Source organism: Poromitra crassiceps, assembly GCF_964638095.1.
Source record: "Poromitra crassiceps genome assembly, chromosome: 3".
NCBI lineage: Eukaryota > Metazoa > Chordata > Actinopteri > Beryciformes > Melamphaidae > Poromitra > Poromitra crassiceps.
In genome coordinates this window covers 58,603,049-58,618,930 of record NC_139625.1, presented here as the reverse complement: position 1 = coordinate 58,618,930, position 15,882 = coordinate 58,603,049, and the positions used below count along the sequence as shown (strand labels likewise).

General features: G+C 44.2%; 1 protein-coding gene across 1 annotated transcript in view; it reads left to right on the top strand.

Annotated features, from left to right (window-relative positions):
* stk11ip (serine/threonine kinase 11 interacting protein) overlaps positions 1–15,882 on the top strand; it is a 60,018-nt gene that overhangs the window by 16,828 nt on the left and 27,308 nt on the right. The window contains exons 13-21 of the mRNA XM_083633095.1: positions 2,690–2,771; positions 3,435–3,944; positions 6,620–6,834; positions 7,371–7,478; positions 8,015–8,249; positions 10,368–10,540; positions 11,228–11,519; positions 13,162–13,271; positions 14,858–14,955. Coding sequence (XP_083489221.1) covers positions 2,690–2,771; positions 3,435–3,944; positions 6,620–6,834; positions 7,371–7,478; positions 8,015–8,249; positions 10,368–10,540; positions 11,228–11,519; positions 13,162–13,271; positions 14,858–14,955 — 1,823 coding nt within the window. The remainder of the gene's footprint in view (positions 1–2,689; positions 2,772–3,434; positions 3,945–6,619; positions 6,835–7,370; positions 7,479–8,014; positions 8,250–10,367; positions 10,541–11,227; positions 11,520–13,161; positions 13,272–14,857; positions 14,956–15,882) is intronic.

Sequence of the window (15,882 nt, the reverse complement as noted above, 5' to 3'; positions counted from 1 at the left end):
TGTGACTAACTGGTGTTGACTGGTGGACCCTGTGACTAACTGGTGTTGATGTTGACTGGTGGACTCTGTGACTAACTGGTGTTGATGTTGACTGGTGGACTCTGTGACTAACTGGTGTTGATGTTGACTGGTGGACTCTGTGACTAACTGGTGTTAGTCACAGGGTCCACCAGTCAACATTGACTGGTGGACCCTGTGACTAACTGGTGTTGATGTTGACTGGTGGACTCTGACTAACTGGTGTTGATGTTGACTGGTGGACCCTGTGACTAACTGGTGTTGATGTTGACTGGTGGACTCTGACTAACTGGTGTTGATGTTGACTGGTGGACCCTGTGACTAACTGGTGTTGATGTTGACTGGTGGACCCAGTGACTAACTGGTGTTAGTCACAGGGTCCACCAGTCAACATTGACTGGTGGACCCTGTGACTAACTGGTGTTGATGTTGACTGGTGGACTCTGACTAACTGGTGTTGATGTTGACTGGTGGACCCTGTGACTAACTGGTGTTGATGTTGACTGGTGGACTCTGACTAACTGGTGTTGATGTTGACTGGTGGACCCTGTAACTAACTGGTGTTGATGTTGACTGGTGGACTTTGTGACTAACTGGTGTTGATGTTGACTGGTGGACTCTGTGACTAACTGGTGTTGATGTTGACTGGTGGACCCTGTGACTAACTGGTGTTGATGTTGACTGGTGGACCCTGTGACTAACTGGTGTTGATGTTGACTGGTAGACTCTGTGACTAACTGGTGTTGATGTTGACTGGTGGACCCTGTGACTAACTGGTGTTGACTGGTGGACCCTGTGACTAACTGGTGTTGATGTTGACTGGTGGACTCTGTGACTAACTGGTGTTGATGTTGACTGGTGGACTCTGTGACTAACTGGTGTTGATGTTGACTGGTGGACTCTGTGACTAACTGGTGTTAGTCACAGGGTCCACCAGTCAACATTGACTGGTGGACCCTGTGACTAACTGGTGTTGATGTTGACTGGTGGACTCTGACTAACTGGTGTTGATGTTGACTGGTGGACCCTGTGACTAACTGGTGTTGATGTTGACTGGTGGACTCTGACTAACTGGTGTTGATGTTGACTGGTGGACCCTGTGACTAACTGGTGTTGATGTTGACTGGTGGACCCAGTGACTAACTGGTGTTAGTCACAGGGTCCACCAGTCAACATTGACTGGTGGACCCTGTGACTAACTGGTGTTGATGTTGACTGGTGGACTCTGACTAACTGGTGTTGATGTTGACTGGTGGACCCTGTGACTAACTGGTGTTGATGTTGACTGGTGGACTCTGACTAACTGGTGTTGATGTTGACTGGTGGACCCTGTAACTAACTGGTGTTGATGTTGACTGGTGGACTTTGTGACTAACTGGTGTTGATGTTGACTGGTGGACTCTGTGACTAACTGGTGTTGATGTTGACTGGTGGACCCTGTGACTAACTGGTGTTGATGTTGACTGGTGGACCCTGTGACTAACTGGTGTTGATGTTGACTGGTAGACTCTGTGACTAACTGGTGTTGATGTTGACTGGTGGACCCTGTGACTAACTGGTGTTGATGTTGACTGGTGGACTCTGTGACTAACTGGTGTTGATGTTGACTGGTGGACTCTGTGACTAACTGGTGTTGATGTTGACTGGTGGACCCTGTGACTAACTGGTGTTGATGTTGACCGGTGGACCCTGTGACTAACTGGTGTTGATGTTGACTGGTGGACTCTGTGACTAACTGGTGTTGATGTTGACTGGTGGACCCTGTGACTAACTGGTGTTGATGTTGACTGGTGGACCCTGTGACTAACTGGTGTTGATGTTGACTGGTGGACTCTGTGACTAACTGGTGTTGATGTTGACTGGTGGACTCTGTGACTAACTGGTGTTGATGTTGACTGGTGGACTCTGTGACTAACTGGTGTTGATGTTGACTGGTGGACCCTGTGACTAACTGGTGTTGATGTTGACTGGTGGACTCTGTGACTAACTGGTGTTGATGTTGACTGGTGGACGCTGTGACTAACTGGTGTTGATGTTGACTGGTGGACTCTGTGACTAACTGGTGTTGATGTTGACTGGTGGACTCTGTGACTAACTGGTGTTGATGTTGACTGGTGGACCCTGTGACTAACTGGTGTTGATGTTGACTGGTGGACTCTGTGACTAACTGGTGTTGATGTTGACTGGTGGACCCTGTGACTAACTGGTGTTGATGTTGACTGGTGGACTCTGTGACTAACTGGTGTTGATGTTGACTGGTGGACTCTGTGACTAACTGGTGTTGATGTTGACTGGTGGACTCTGTGACTAACTGGTGTTGATGTTGACTGGTGGACTCTGTGACTAACTGGTGTTGATGTTGACTGGTGGACTCTGTGACTAACTGGTGTTGATGTTGACTGGTGGACTCTGTGACTAACTGGTGTTGATGTTGACTGGTGGACTCTGTGACTAACTGGTGTTGATGTTGACTGGTGGACTCTGTGACTAACTGGTGTTGATGTTGACTGGTGGACTCTGTGACTAACTGGTGTTGATGTTGACTGGTGGACTCTGTGACTAACTGGTGTTGATGTTGACTGGTGGACCCTGTGATTAACTGGTGTTGATGTTGACTGGTGGACTCTGTGACTAACTGGTGTTGATGTTGCACAACCCTTCTGTGTTTCAGAGTAAGGTGAAAGTGAGGAGGGCCAGCATCTCCGAACCCAGTGATACAGATTATGAGCCCAGACCACAGACCTCAGCACAAGGTGGGTTTTAGAATTTGTCTGTGTAATGTGCAATGTCCAGATTCCAACAGTGCTGTTTACCAAATGTCAAAAAAAAACTTCTCAGCTTTTCTCCCTGGTTCTTATTTCTTTACATATTTGTTACATCTACACACCCTGGCCCTTGTAGTCTTTACTGTTCGTTGCTTGTAATTAGGGATGCACCGATATGAACATTTTGGCCGATGCCGATAACAGATATTAACATTGCTGTTATGGCCGATAACCGATATTTACTGATGTCGATATGATCTGTATAAAAACACATTTCTATGATAATAAAATTTTGTACATACTGAAAAACACATGTAAACACTGAATTTGAAAAAGTAATGCATTTCTTTATTTCAAAAACATTTGTAAAAGCCCATAAATCATAGATTTACTGCATTATTTCATCTCAATCTGAAGAATTTGGCTGATACCGATATTAACATTGCAACATCGGACCGATACCGATATGTTTAAAAATGACTAACATCGGCCGATACCGATATGATTGCCGATATATCGTGCATCCCTACTTGTAATGTTAGTGACCTTAGAATTAAAGCTTATTCTTCTGTTGCACTCACTCTAAGCCACTCTGGATGAGAGCATCCGCTAAATCCCTAAGATGTAAAGGTGAATCTGCTTGTTCTCCAGACATCGTCCTCCCGCACCAGCAAGAGATTGAGCGCATGTCCAGCTTCAGAGAGCAGCTGGGTGAGGATTGGCTGCGGTACCAGCACCATCTGGACAGAGCAGCGCCCTCTATCCTCACCGCGCCCACCAGCTGCGCTCACCAGCCAGCATCTCTCCGTCAAACCCTCCCCAACGGTTTCAATGCCAGCCCCTGTCCTCCCTCCATTCCCGGGCACCAGCCCTCCCCTCTGCCCCTGGAAGTCCCGGAGGTCCTCCCTCCTCCGCTGCTCTCCTCAGAGCCCAGGGTGGAGACGTCTGATGGCGACGCCGACCAGGAGACGGAGTCCACCTTGCAGTGGCCCGGCCAGAGCCCCAGTCACACCGAGTCCACCTTGGAGAGCAGCATGATGGATAGCCAGGTGGTGAGCCCAGAGGGGGTGGTCTTGCCTGAGCCAGATGGGCTGGAGAGCCACAGGCCGGCTGGAAGAGAGAAAGACACCAAGGAGGAAGAAGAGGAGGAGGATCTGGGAGGTAGGGACAAGGCAATCTCAGAAACCAATCGTCAGTCTAACAACGATTAGTTCCTTCCAGAAGATTAGACTCTGGGGGCGACAGGCGTCGGCCAATGTTTGGGCGTTTTCCGGTGTAGCCAGCGGACATCCAGGCCAAGACTTCCTCTTCTGTGTGCCGCTCATTGTTTATAGCAACTTGAGAGTGTTTCTTCACACAATACACAATCATCAATACTTTTTGTAGATCGTTTAGGTCCAACAACAACAACATTCTCTATAAACAGATAACTGCATATAGACCAGAACAGCACATCCAGGTAATTTGCAAAACTTGAAGGCCGTGCCCCTTTTTAGGGGATAACACAAGCCACTCGCGTTGACTTCAATGTAAAATAGCAGTACCCAAAACATCTATAGAAAAATAACAGAATTAATTTCCTTTATAAATGACCCAAAGACACCATGACATGACAATATATTTCAACTCGGCCGGCCATAGAATGCGCAAGATACATCGACACGAGGTACTTGCCTTATATGAACGCTGTATCCAGTTTCCACCAGGTTACATGCATCGTCCACATTGACGGTGTCACGCCTACCCTATCGCAGACCAGTTTTTTTTTTTTTTTATTGTTAGTGAAACTATAACAACACAGCAACTCTTCGGCATATCTCTATCAAATTAAACCGTTTTAAATAGTTTGTTTGAAGTGGTTTCGGCTTCTTGTACCGTCGTTTACTATGGTGGGTTTCCCCTAAAAAGGGGCGCGGCCTTGGAGCTGGGCGCTTGAAGACGCGACGCAGTTCTGGTCTATGCAGGGCTTAAAATTCGGCGCGGGATTGCGAGATTCACGCATTTTTTGGGAAATTCCCGCATATTTTCAATTTATAAAGGGGGAGTAATCCTGCAATGGTTTACGCCAGGGGTCTCAAACTCACAGTTCGCAGACAGAGACACGCAGACACGGCCCCTAAAACGATTTAATACGGCCCGCCACTTGATATCAAGTTATAGTGAAATCAGGCTTGTTGTAAAACACAGAGCGCGCTCCCGATGCGCTGCCTTCATGCAGACGAGCCGCACTTCACACCAGGGTTGCCAGATAAATTTCCATAGATGTGCAGTTCCTTGGGCGGTTTTGTGTGCATTTTGGCGGGTTTTGAACTCTTTGTGCTGGAAACCGTCAGCAGTATCTGGCAACAGTATCTGATGATCTCCAGGCCAGCGGGATCATCACTGCATGTAAAATCCACCTCATTAGCAGGTGATTCGGTTCACCCGATTGAAAAACCAAGTGGAAAGAAAAACATTTGCTCGCTAAAATGTTGTCTTTTGTTGAGAAGTGAACATGTCGCTGTCAAAGGCAAAAGAAAGGTTGATGACGAGCACAGACAGTTTCAGGAGAAGTGGGAGAGTGATTATTTTTTCATCGAATTCAAAGGGAATGCGCCTGCCTCATTTGCAAAGAGAAAATCGCCGTACTAAAAGAATATAACCTGAAGCGAATAAGAATAAGAGAATAAGCAGGGATGCAAACTAGTCACCTTTAGGTAGCCTAACAGTGAGTCGCCTTTTTCATCCCAAAATAGGGCACATTTTGTGTCTGCCCTGGTATCTGTCACCTTTTTAACTATCCATGACTTTGCATCCCTGAATAAGAGTCTAATTACTATCTCTTTTGTCACTTGACTTGACTTGTCACTTTTGTCACTTGACTAAAACACTCATATCATATTATAATACCCCAGGTGTGCATAAACTACAGGTTAAGTAAAGACAAAAATGTGAAATTATTATTGGTTATCGTATCTGTTATCGGACAGGAGAAGCAGATATTTACCGGTTATCGTATCGGCTGAAAAAATCCCCCCCAAAGTCTATAAATCCCCCCTATCTGAAGAACATAAGGGGGGAATTCCCCCCCAGTTTGCAAAGTGAATTTTAAGCCCTGATATGAGATGTCATATCTCTATAAACAGATAACTGCATATGAGATGTCATATCTCAACTCCAATTCTCGCATCTCAAGTTGCTAATTGGACTGTAAACAATGACGGGCGCACGGAAGAGGAAGTCTTGGCCCGGATGTCTGCTGGCTACACCAGAAACCTCAAACTATTGGCCGTCGCCCCCAGAGTCTAATCGTCGTCAGACTGACAGAAGACAATGGGTTCCAAGATTTGGGATGGGTGAAAAGGACACTACTACTAATAGTAATAAAACTACTGCTACTGATACTTTTACTACTGTTATTACTACTACTACTGCTACCTCTATTAGCCTACTATTTATTTATCCAGGTGAAAAGGTATTTTTCTTTTTCAGTGCAATCCTGTTGCTTCTCAGTCATACAGTTACACAGATTCATACCTGTCTTTTCTTGATTGACACGGTATCGTACTAGTATTGAATTTTTAGATATAAGTATATTTGAGCACTAGGAAAAGCACTATATAAATCTTATGTATTATTATTATTATTATCAGAGGTAGTATTGGGATCGTCAAAATTCTAGTATTGTGACAACACTAGCAGAAGAGTATTACTCTTTCATTTTCCCTACCCATCTATTTCCAGCCACACCAGGGATTCGAAACAGGGACTGGCTGAGGAAATTAATAAGTACCAAAAATATGCCTTTTGTGCTTGATGATCTTTCTCTTCTCTCTGCCCCCCACTCAACTTCTCAGTGGACCTGTGTCCACCCCTGCTTGTGGGGGTGTTGTCCGACAAGGAGGAAGAAGCTGTGGAGGGCCAGGGGGACAGGAGGAGGAGGGAGGTGTTTCTGCTGGTCAAAGAGGGCCTGGTGCTGGAGGTGGACATGCAGCGGGGCCAGGAGAGATGCCGCCTGGAGCTCAACAGCCTGGCCAGGGTGGACACCACAGAGGCCGCCTGGACCCAAGGGGTGAGGCGAGAGAGCGGAGGTGGGGAGGGTGGGGTGAGAAAGAGATGGAAATAGTGGAGGATGGATGGTGAGGAGTGAGATTAGAGAAAGTAAAAGAAGGACAAAAGGGAGAAATTTAGTACAGTAGTAGGCGAAAGAGAAACAGAGTCTCTCTCTCAGTGAGATTCCTCTCCATATTGTGAAGGCTGCATTTGTGCTTTGTGCATTACCATACTCAAAATGATTCTAAAACTAAAAATTGCTTTGGCAGCTGCTTGTTCAGGATGCTCAAATATTGTTCAGGGATACTGAGATAAATAGATACAGTAGGTGGATAGTGTGTGTGTGTGTGTGTGTGTGTGTGTGTGTGTGTGTGTGTGTGTGTGTGTGTGTGTGTGTGTGTGTGTGTGTGTGTGTGGTGTGTGTGGTGTGTGGTGTGTGTGTGTGTGTGTGTGTGTGTGTGTGTGTGTGTGTGTGTGTGTCTCTGCATAAGGAAAAGGACTTGATGGCTGTGAGGAGGTGACAGAGTGGCGTTGTCTCTTTCTGTCTCTGAATAGACAGAGAAGATGCTACCAGCCGTGGAGCTTCACTTCTGCTACATCAGCAGGGAGAGGAGGAGGAGATGCTATGTCATGCTAGATGATGACCCCCAGCAGGCACTGCAGGTGAACACACACACACACACACACACACACACACACACACACACACAGAGTTGTGTAGGATGGGAAGCATTTGATTTCCTGTAATCAGATATTCACAGAGACAGATTCAGAACAAGCCATACGGAAACACATTAGAGCTGGGCAAGATATCGATATTATATTCATACCATCATATGACAAATTGAGGCAAACGGTTCCAGAGACACTCAAACTCACACTGAAACCCAGACTAATGGCATTCTTTTAGGCTTAGATGCTCTTAGAAGCTGGATGATCTACCCCACCTATAGACGGTTTTCATGGAATTGTGTTGCTAGGGAACAGTTTGAAATCTAGCTTATTTCTTGTCAGCTATTGTTTAGATTTAGAATGTTTATGTTGTCAAGTTAAAACCGTCTATAGGATGAAGGAAGTTAATTATTATTATTGTTGTTGTTGTTGTTATTGTTATCACACAAATTACATGGCACATCACAGTACATTACAAGACAATGCAATCTGATTGGCTGTTGACATTCCCGTTTGTCTGTGACCAGGCTCTGACCGATGTGCTGTCTCACGTGGCGGAGGAAAACCAGCGGCGTGACTCGGAGGTTCGCCCCAGCCGTGTGCGTCGCCTGCAGTGCCTCCGCTGCCGGTCAGAGTTCACGCAGGCAGAGGGGAACGGAGAGGAGGCGGGGGGGAGAGGGTGGGGGAGAGGGGCCGCCATGCTGCCTGGAGGCATGGAGCAGCTGGACGGGGAGGACCTGATGGAGGCTGAGGGCGGCAAAGGTGAGAAGAATGAAGGAGATGTCAAATAAAAATGACAAATACAGATATGGAGAATCTAGTGCAGTATATGCATGCATATGCATACTTGAACATGAAAGCTGCTATTTTGTTTATGGTTTCATTTACATCTTTTTGTCTTTCTCATTTTGGACAATCTAGATCTCTATTTGACATTTGTCTGGTTTCAAGTAGACTCAATTCTCAGTCTCTATCCGCGTTGCTCAACTACCGTAGTCAGACTGAGAACTTTCTCCCAGCGTTCGTTGTTAAAGATGAGTAGAAATTATTTGAGAGTTAAAAAAAAACTGCATCGCAGAACCAATGCCGAGTCTTTAGGGCAGCCCTTCATGCAGAAGGGGCGGTGACATGCAGAAGTTGTGTGCTTGTAAAACGTAATCAAATAATGTACATCATGACATCCCAAGTTCTCTTCATGTTACAAAGTGATTCGCTGTATCTCCTGTTTGTTTCACTATGGAGGATAATGGGGTGACGGAGGTTTGTTAGCGGCCGTTCTTGCCGCCGTTCAAACTACCGGTACTATTTTTTACAAGAAGTTCCCAGATGATTGGTAGGCAGAGATCTGCAATTGTCTGGGAGCTGAGACTATGAAGGAGATGCCAGAGATTGTTTGCAGTAGCTTTGATGAAGAACTGTGACAAATGGAGATATGGAGAATCTATGAAAGCAGCTATTTTGTTCATACTAGTTTAATTTAAATATTTTTTGTATCTTTCTCATTTTGGACAATCTAGATCTCTTTTTACATGTGTCTGCTTTCAAGTTATCCCTGCTGCCCCTTTAAGCTGGCGCATACCATCAGTTTATCCAGATATTTTATTCTAAGATTGGAAAGATACTTTTCCCAGTCCTGACTCTGAAAAGCCTTTTCTGATTAATCCCTCATGTTCAGCCATGCATAGACTCCAATGAGTCACGCTCAACCTCAGATACTGTGGATCGTCTCTAAATAGCAACATGACAAGATCCACAATAAGCATCTATACTCAAAATTGCAGTACTTTTCAACCTCTTTGCCATTGTCAATGATGTGTGTCAGTTATCTGTGTTGTTGTCAGCACAATGTGATGGCTCAGCCGACTCCAGGGAAAGTTAAAGATGAGACACACAGGGCAAGGTCATGCAAACCACCTAGCAAGCTGTCAGTTCATTGCAACAACAAAAAAGGTTATCATTTGACGTCAAGGTATTCTGTAACTGCTCTGCGACTATCTGGCTCCCAAAACAAAATGTTGCTCAAATGAAGCATCCCATGAGTTATCTGCCAAGCTGCCTGTTCTGCTGAGTTCCCACCTCTATAATCAGCGGGGAGACAGATAATACCCTTCGCTCCTGCAGCCGCCTCCCAGCGCTTCGACGAAACCCGACGTTTAGACCTGCTCCGGCACGCACAGGCATCACACAGGCTTTGTTCAGCAGATGTTTTGGGGATTTCTTGGAACAAGCTCTTTTTGTTGATGTGCTTAGTCTGCTGAAATGCAGGCAACACATCGGCTTTTCATCCGCACGTGTCTGAACTGAGCTATTTATTTGCCAGTGGGCCAAAGAAACATAGCCCGCAGCAAAGAATTCCAATTGTTTCCGGTTTTCTTCCTCAGATGAAACTTGTTATAAAAGAATGAAGGCATGTTTTCTCTTCAATTGCAATGTAGTCCTCTCCTTTGTCCTGTCTGTGTCTTAATTTATATGCTCAAGAAAGTTTCCTTATGTCTTTTAGAGATTGTTTTGAACAGCCATTGTACAGGTAATGTCGTTTTGAAAGAAAAACGTCAAGTAAAATTTCATAAAAGTAGATAAACTTTTTATTTAGTATTTCACAGATTTGCAGCGTTTCTCATTCCAGAATTAGTTTCCCCTTGTAAAAAGTGACACCTCTTACTAAATGATTCTCAGCATAAAAATTACAACTTATGGTACTTTTTAAAGATTAGTAGGTTACTTTAATCTGTGATAAAATGTCAAACTTTTACAGACTGGACCCTTTATTTATTTATTTAGAGATATTGAATAATGAAGCCCAGGTAGTGCCTTTTTTGGAGCAAAATTAGCATATTCCTTTTGGAAATTAACTCCCTGCGTATGTATTTGTTTTTGCAGGAAACAACATAATATGCCCGGAATGTGGTAGCGACCATGTGGTCCAGCTGGCTGGCCAATCAGCTCACTCCACCAGTACGCCCATCCGCCGTCCCTCAGGGCAGGACTCTGGAGATGCATCATTTACCCTCGGGCCTATCGATCTAACTGATAGCAGTCACACTGCCCATAAGGTCTCTCTACAGTATACATGAGTAGCACGGAATGTTTGTTTTTGTTGTGGCGGACATCTTGATGCTGAACGCAGCACCTGTTTTCATAATGTTAGACCATGGGAGGACTGTTCAAAACCATACCCTCTTTGAACTCTAACTACTCTTTCATACTTTAAGCTTGACACTCCATTCAAACTTTAAATGGGTCACCACTTTTAGTACTTTATTACTCTTATTCAGCTTTTCTGCTACCTTTTGTACTTTGTGAGGAATCACAGTTTTATACTTTTTTCAACCTTTATAATGGGAGCTTGTGGAGCCTGTCTAGAGCAATGATGTCATAATTGGCTCTACCAAACTTTACAGGTTGTGCTTTTTACTAAATTCACACATTTTAAAACTGCGACAGTTCATACAACTTTAACACTACATACATATATTATACATCAGACCCTTCAGCTACTTCTGCTCTCATTCACCATGTCAAAATATAAGCGATGTGATCTATAGTTTTTGACATATTGATGTTTGTTTGACACTACAGTAGTGTTCCAACTTCCAATCTATTTCCAATTGCGCAGCATTGGAATACAAACACAAAGTTCTCCTTCCTGTCTGTTTAGAGGCGTATTTTTCCCCTATGCACTATGTTTCCAAAATCACTGAAAGAAGATCTCATCATTTATCTCCTTTATTATCTCACAGCAGGAAGACTACACAGACGGGCCAGCGTCTAGAGATGGCAGCCTTAGCAGCCTGGAAGCTTCCAGCGCCACAGAAGCTGCCACCTCGTCCTTCGTCACTGCCCAGGGAAGCTCGTTTTTCATAGGGGAAGGCGAGGGCGACACCTGGGCTGGGCGCAGCCGCTCCTACAGCACAGACTGCCAGAGTAAAGAGGATCTGGCTGGGAGCTACCACTACACCTCTACTGGGGCTACACCACCTCTAGGCCACAGCCAGGTCCAAGACCAGCATGCAGACAGGTCCAGCCCGAGCGGTGGGTGTCCTATCCAGAATGACCCTGTGATGTTGTTCTGGGCAGTCGATTGGGAAAAGGTCAAAATTGTAGTATTGTCTACTGTCATTTCCTTTTTTTTTTTCAGGGGTTAATGGTTTCAAGACTAACACCAAAATCAAACTGAGCAAATATTCAACACTTCCCCCACAGAGAAAATGGCAGATGTACTGTACATGATATTTAATAATGAATTTAATGAAATTGTACAGGTTATACCCACATCATTTTCTTTAAACTCCTGAACTATGTAAAATGTTCTTGAGTCTGAGAAATATTATTATTATTGTTGTTGTTACTATTGTTATTATTATTTATATGGGGATATCTTTGTGACACACACTGGCTGTGGCATCCGGTATGTAACTGTATGTAAATGTAACTGTTTACATCAATTGCATTGTTTGTCCTAAAGATAGGTCTATGTCTTGATTAGATTAAAAGTGAAGAAGGTATTTGGATCGTAGTGTGTGACACAGAAATCCTTAGGGGAGCACTGTGTCTCTATGACAGCAGCCCACTTCTGTCTGCCAGCTTTAGATGAAGCAGCAAGACAGATTGGAGTCATTACTCTAAGTGATGGGAGAGGAAGGAAGGCCTAAGTCTGCACAGAGGGGAAAACGGGATCAAGTAGTAATAGCTTTCTCTATCTCCTCTCAGGTTTTTATGATAGTTTCAATGCCAATACCATGTAGCCTAACCACCGGTTCCTTCAGAAACCACTGGCTCACCATGGCAGCAGCTCATAGCGAGCCTAAAACCACTGACAGACACTAAGTAGAGTTTTTTTTGTGTGTGTGACAGTGCATCCATTGTTGTGTAGCAGTACACTAATTCTCTCCTTGTTCTGAAAGAGCACTTTGTCTCCGAAGAAGTGTGCTGACTCCACCTGTGTGTGTGTCTCAACCTGTGTGTGTGTGTGTGTGTGTGTGTGTGTGTGTGTGTGTGTGTGTGTGTGTGTGTGTGTGTGTGTGTGTGTGTGCGCGCGCACACATATACACCGTTCACCCTTTGAAAGAATAGAGGCACTTGTCTGAGGGTTCAAGGGCTATATAATCCCAGGCCTGTTTGCCCTCTCCAGATGAAAGACATGGGGCTTGTTTAGGCCCCTGCAGGTCCTTGCCCTGTCATTTCTGATCAGCTTTAATCACTCATAAATGTTCACATAACGTCCATTGTAGCCATTTATGTTCACATAACGTCCAATGTAGCCATTTGCAGTCGCTGGCTGGATTTATTGCTCTGAAATGCCTTCCCGTCTGTTGGCCTAAGCTGCTGTAAAATGTTGGCCAGGTTTCATGAAGGCCAGGAGTTGAATCCTTACATTGCTGCCAGCAAACTGTACCTCAATAACCATTATCTAAATGAAGACGTGAGCTAGGGTGCTTCAGCCAATGCAAATAAGATGATATTGCCATATGACCAAATAAACCATCTAAATATTGATTTAGTTGGAATGAGTTCATTTGTTTTTATGTGAATAAAGCGTAATTCCTAAAGAGCTTGGTTCGTGAAGCGTGCCAAGACCGCTGCTGGAAAAATGCAATTGGAGTACTGCAATGCATCACAACTTTAGCTTCTACTGTAGCTGCTTTCAAATGACGTATTAGCAATGTGCTTGCAGATGAGTTGGACCTGCTGTCTGAGGACTTTGAGGCGGTCGACCATCGGTTGCAGCTTTTCCTGGATGTGGAGGTCTTCGAGGAGGAAGAGGAGCTTCACTCTTTCCTTAGGGTATGACGACTGGAAGGAGTGGGTGGCACACACATCAAATTCAGATTCAAACTTAAGTAGAATCAGGCCAGGAAACACACTGTTCTGTCCACAGGCACAGTGGCACGTTAGAATCCAGATTCACCAAGCACTTTTCACAGTTTTCCGCCTAGACTGTAAAAAAAGATGGACGTAGTGAGTGTGACGTCACCCAGTGGTTTGTGGACTTCGGTTTTGAAGCCTTGGGTTTGGCATTTTGGCTGCTGCCATCTTGTTTCTCGGCTCGCACGAGAACAGGGGTTTCCCACAGACCCGCAGCACCGCCTGCTATTGGTCCATGATCGCCGAGTTTACATCTTTTTTACTTTTTTATCATCTATTTTACGGGTGAGTTGTGTAAAAATTCACTGCCCATACAGTTGTCATGAAAGGTGGAATTATCTATAGAAACCAAACACGTTTTTGGCTGTCAACATGTTTATTTCTGCTGTAAAGTCAGGCATTTTAACATGGGAGTGAATGGTAAATGACTGACTCCCTTTTGCAGCCAGCCTCAAGTGGCCATTCGAAGAACTGCAGTTTTTGGTACTTCGCTTTGGCTTCATCTGTCCAAGCTGGAACTCCCCCCTCTTGGATTTACCAGATCAATATGACTTGTAGACCAGAAATGTAACTTTCAAAGTGGCTAGACGAGACAAACCTACCAGCCTCACACACCCAAAATGTAACAGCATTAGGTGGTAACTGATTACCCAATCCAGTATTGATGAATATACTGGATTCTGCAGAGCGAGCGTACCTACTTTGGCTGCACAAGCATTTTGCCATGCTGGCAGTCTGTGACAAAGGGTTGAAATTCAGCAGCAGATGGTTTTGATGTTTTGATGGTTTTAAAATATCCCTATATGAGATCCATTAAAAGTCCTTTTCTATAGCTCCTATATGAGATCCATTAAAAGTCCTTTTCTATACTGATGTCATGGGATAGCCCAGAGGACTTCAAGTTAACGGTTGGTAACAGCTTTAAGACCTACCACCATATAGCTGTGGCTTCATTCAGCCACGATGAACCCAGTCCAGTCAGTAGCTCTCCTGGGAGGCCGTCCCAGCCAAAACGCCTACTCTTCTTCTGTAGCTCTTCTGACCCTCCCACCCCCCCTGCTGTTGCACAACTTTCTCTGAGACCTCTTTAATATGCAGTGCATCCTGGGAGCTCTTCAGAGCAGCAGGCTATTATTGCTTGACTCTGTCAGACACCTGGATGAAGAGCAATGAGTGGAACAGGACCAAGCAAACCGCAGCTGGAGACAGGAGGTCCCACTCTGTTCATCTGAGTTATGTTTATTTATCTAGTGCCCCGGGTTCCCTCTCCCTTTCATTCATGCTTTTACCTCTTATGTTGTTATTGTTTTAGAGGAAGTGAAGCAATGTCTCAATCTACTGGCTTAAAACCTGCAAAGTGCTTATGAAATCCACAAAAAGCTGGTGTCAAGTGTGAATATGGATCGTTTGTTGGTAGTTCAATTTTCCCATGGATTTATTGCTCTATGATATGCATTATTGTGCTCTAAGAGATTAATGGGGTTTGTCCTTTTTTGTACTTTCAGATGTCCACTGTCAAATTTGGCGAGCTTGGGGAGTTTCCCTCTCTCTTGGTGGTGTCAACCCAGCGGATCTACTTCCTGGAAATGACATCAGAGACCCAGTGAGTAAAACAACTTCACAACTAGAAGTTACCAAAAGTACTTTTGACTCAACTTTAATGTGATTCCAACGAGCATTACTTAACATCCAGCATTCATTCCTTTTATCAGTTAGCCATTTGGAGAGTGATGCGTCTTCACTCCAATTAATCAAAACATAAACAAATCCTATAGGTGCTGGGGTGACAATGTTTCAACAGGGGGCACCATACTGCAGTAAATTATTATTATTAATAATAATAATAATAATAATAATAATAATAATAATAATAATACTGTAATAATAATTTATATAGCACTTTTCAAAACAAATATTACACAGTGCTTCACAAAAAAGAAATCAAAACAAAAGGTGATACAAGCGAAGCGAAGTGAAGATAAAACTTTAAGCCATTGTCACACCCAAGTTCATCAGATATAAGATGTCATATAAAACAAATTTACATTAAAATAAATAAATAAAGTAATAGATAAAGTAATCAAATAAAAGACAAATACAAAAGAGTATAATGATTATAGACGGGTCTTCCGATAGAGTTTTTAGGAGTGCCTGAAAATGTTGGTGTGGACCTGCTGACCCACTGTCTTGGATGTGAATAATATTGCATAACCTGCTCGGGTTTCTGGGTCACATCTTGAGAACACATTGACCTCAGTGAGTCTTTGTGCAGTCCGGTCTCCCTCTCCTACTCTCAACCCCTTCGTAACAGTAAGTAAAAATGCGTTTCTTCTCTCATCAAACAAGATATATGTTAGCCCGGGTCTCTAGGCCTGTGCTGTGTTGGCTCTTAGAGGGTTCCTGTGATTTTAGCCCACAACGTCTGACCATCCTGCTCCTCGGATTTTCGCAACGAAAGAAAAAGTTATGCAACAGTTTGTCGGGATTTCACGCAGCCTTATTTTTCCTGCCTGGTGACAAAATTAGGTAT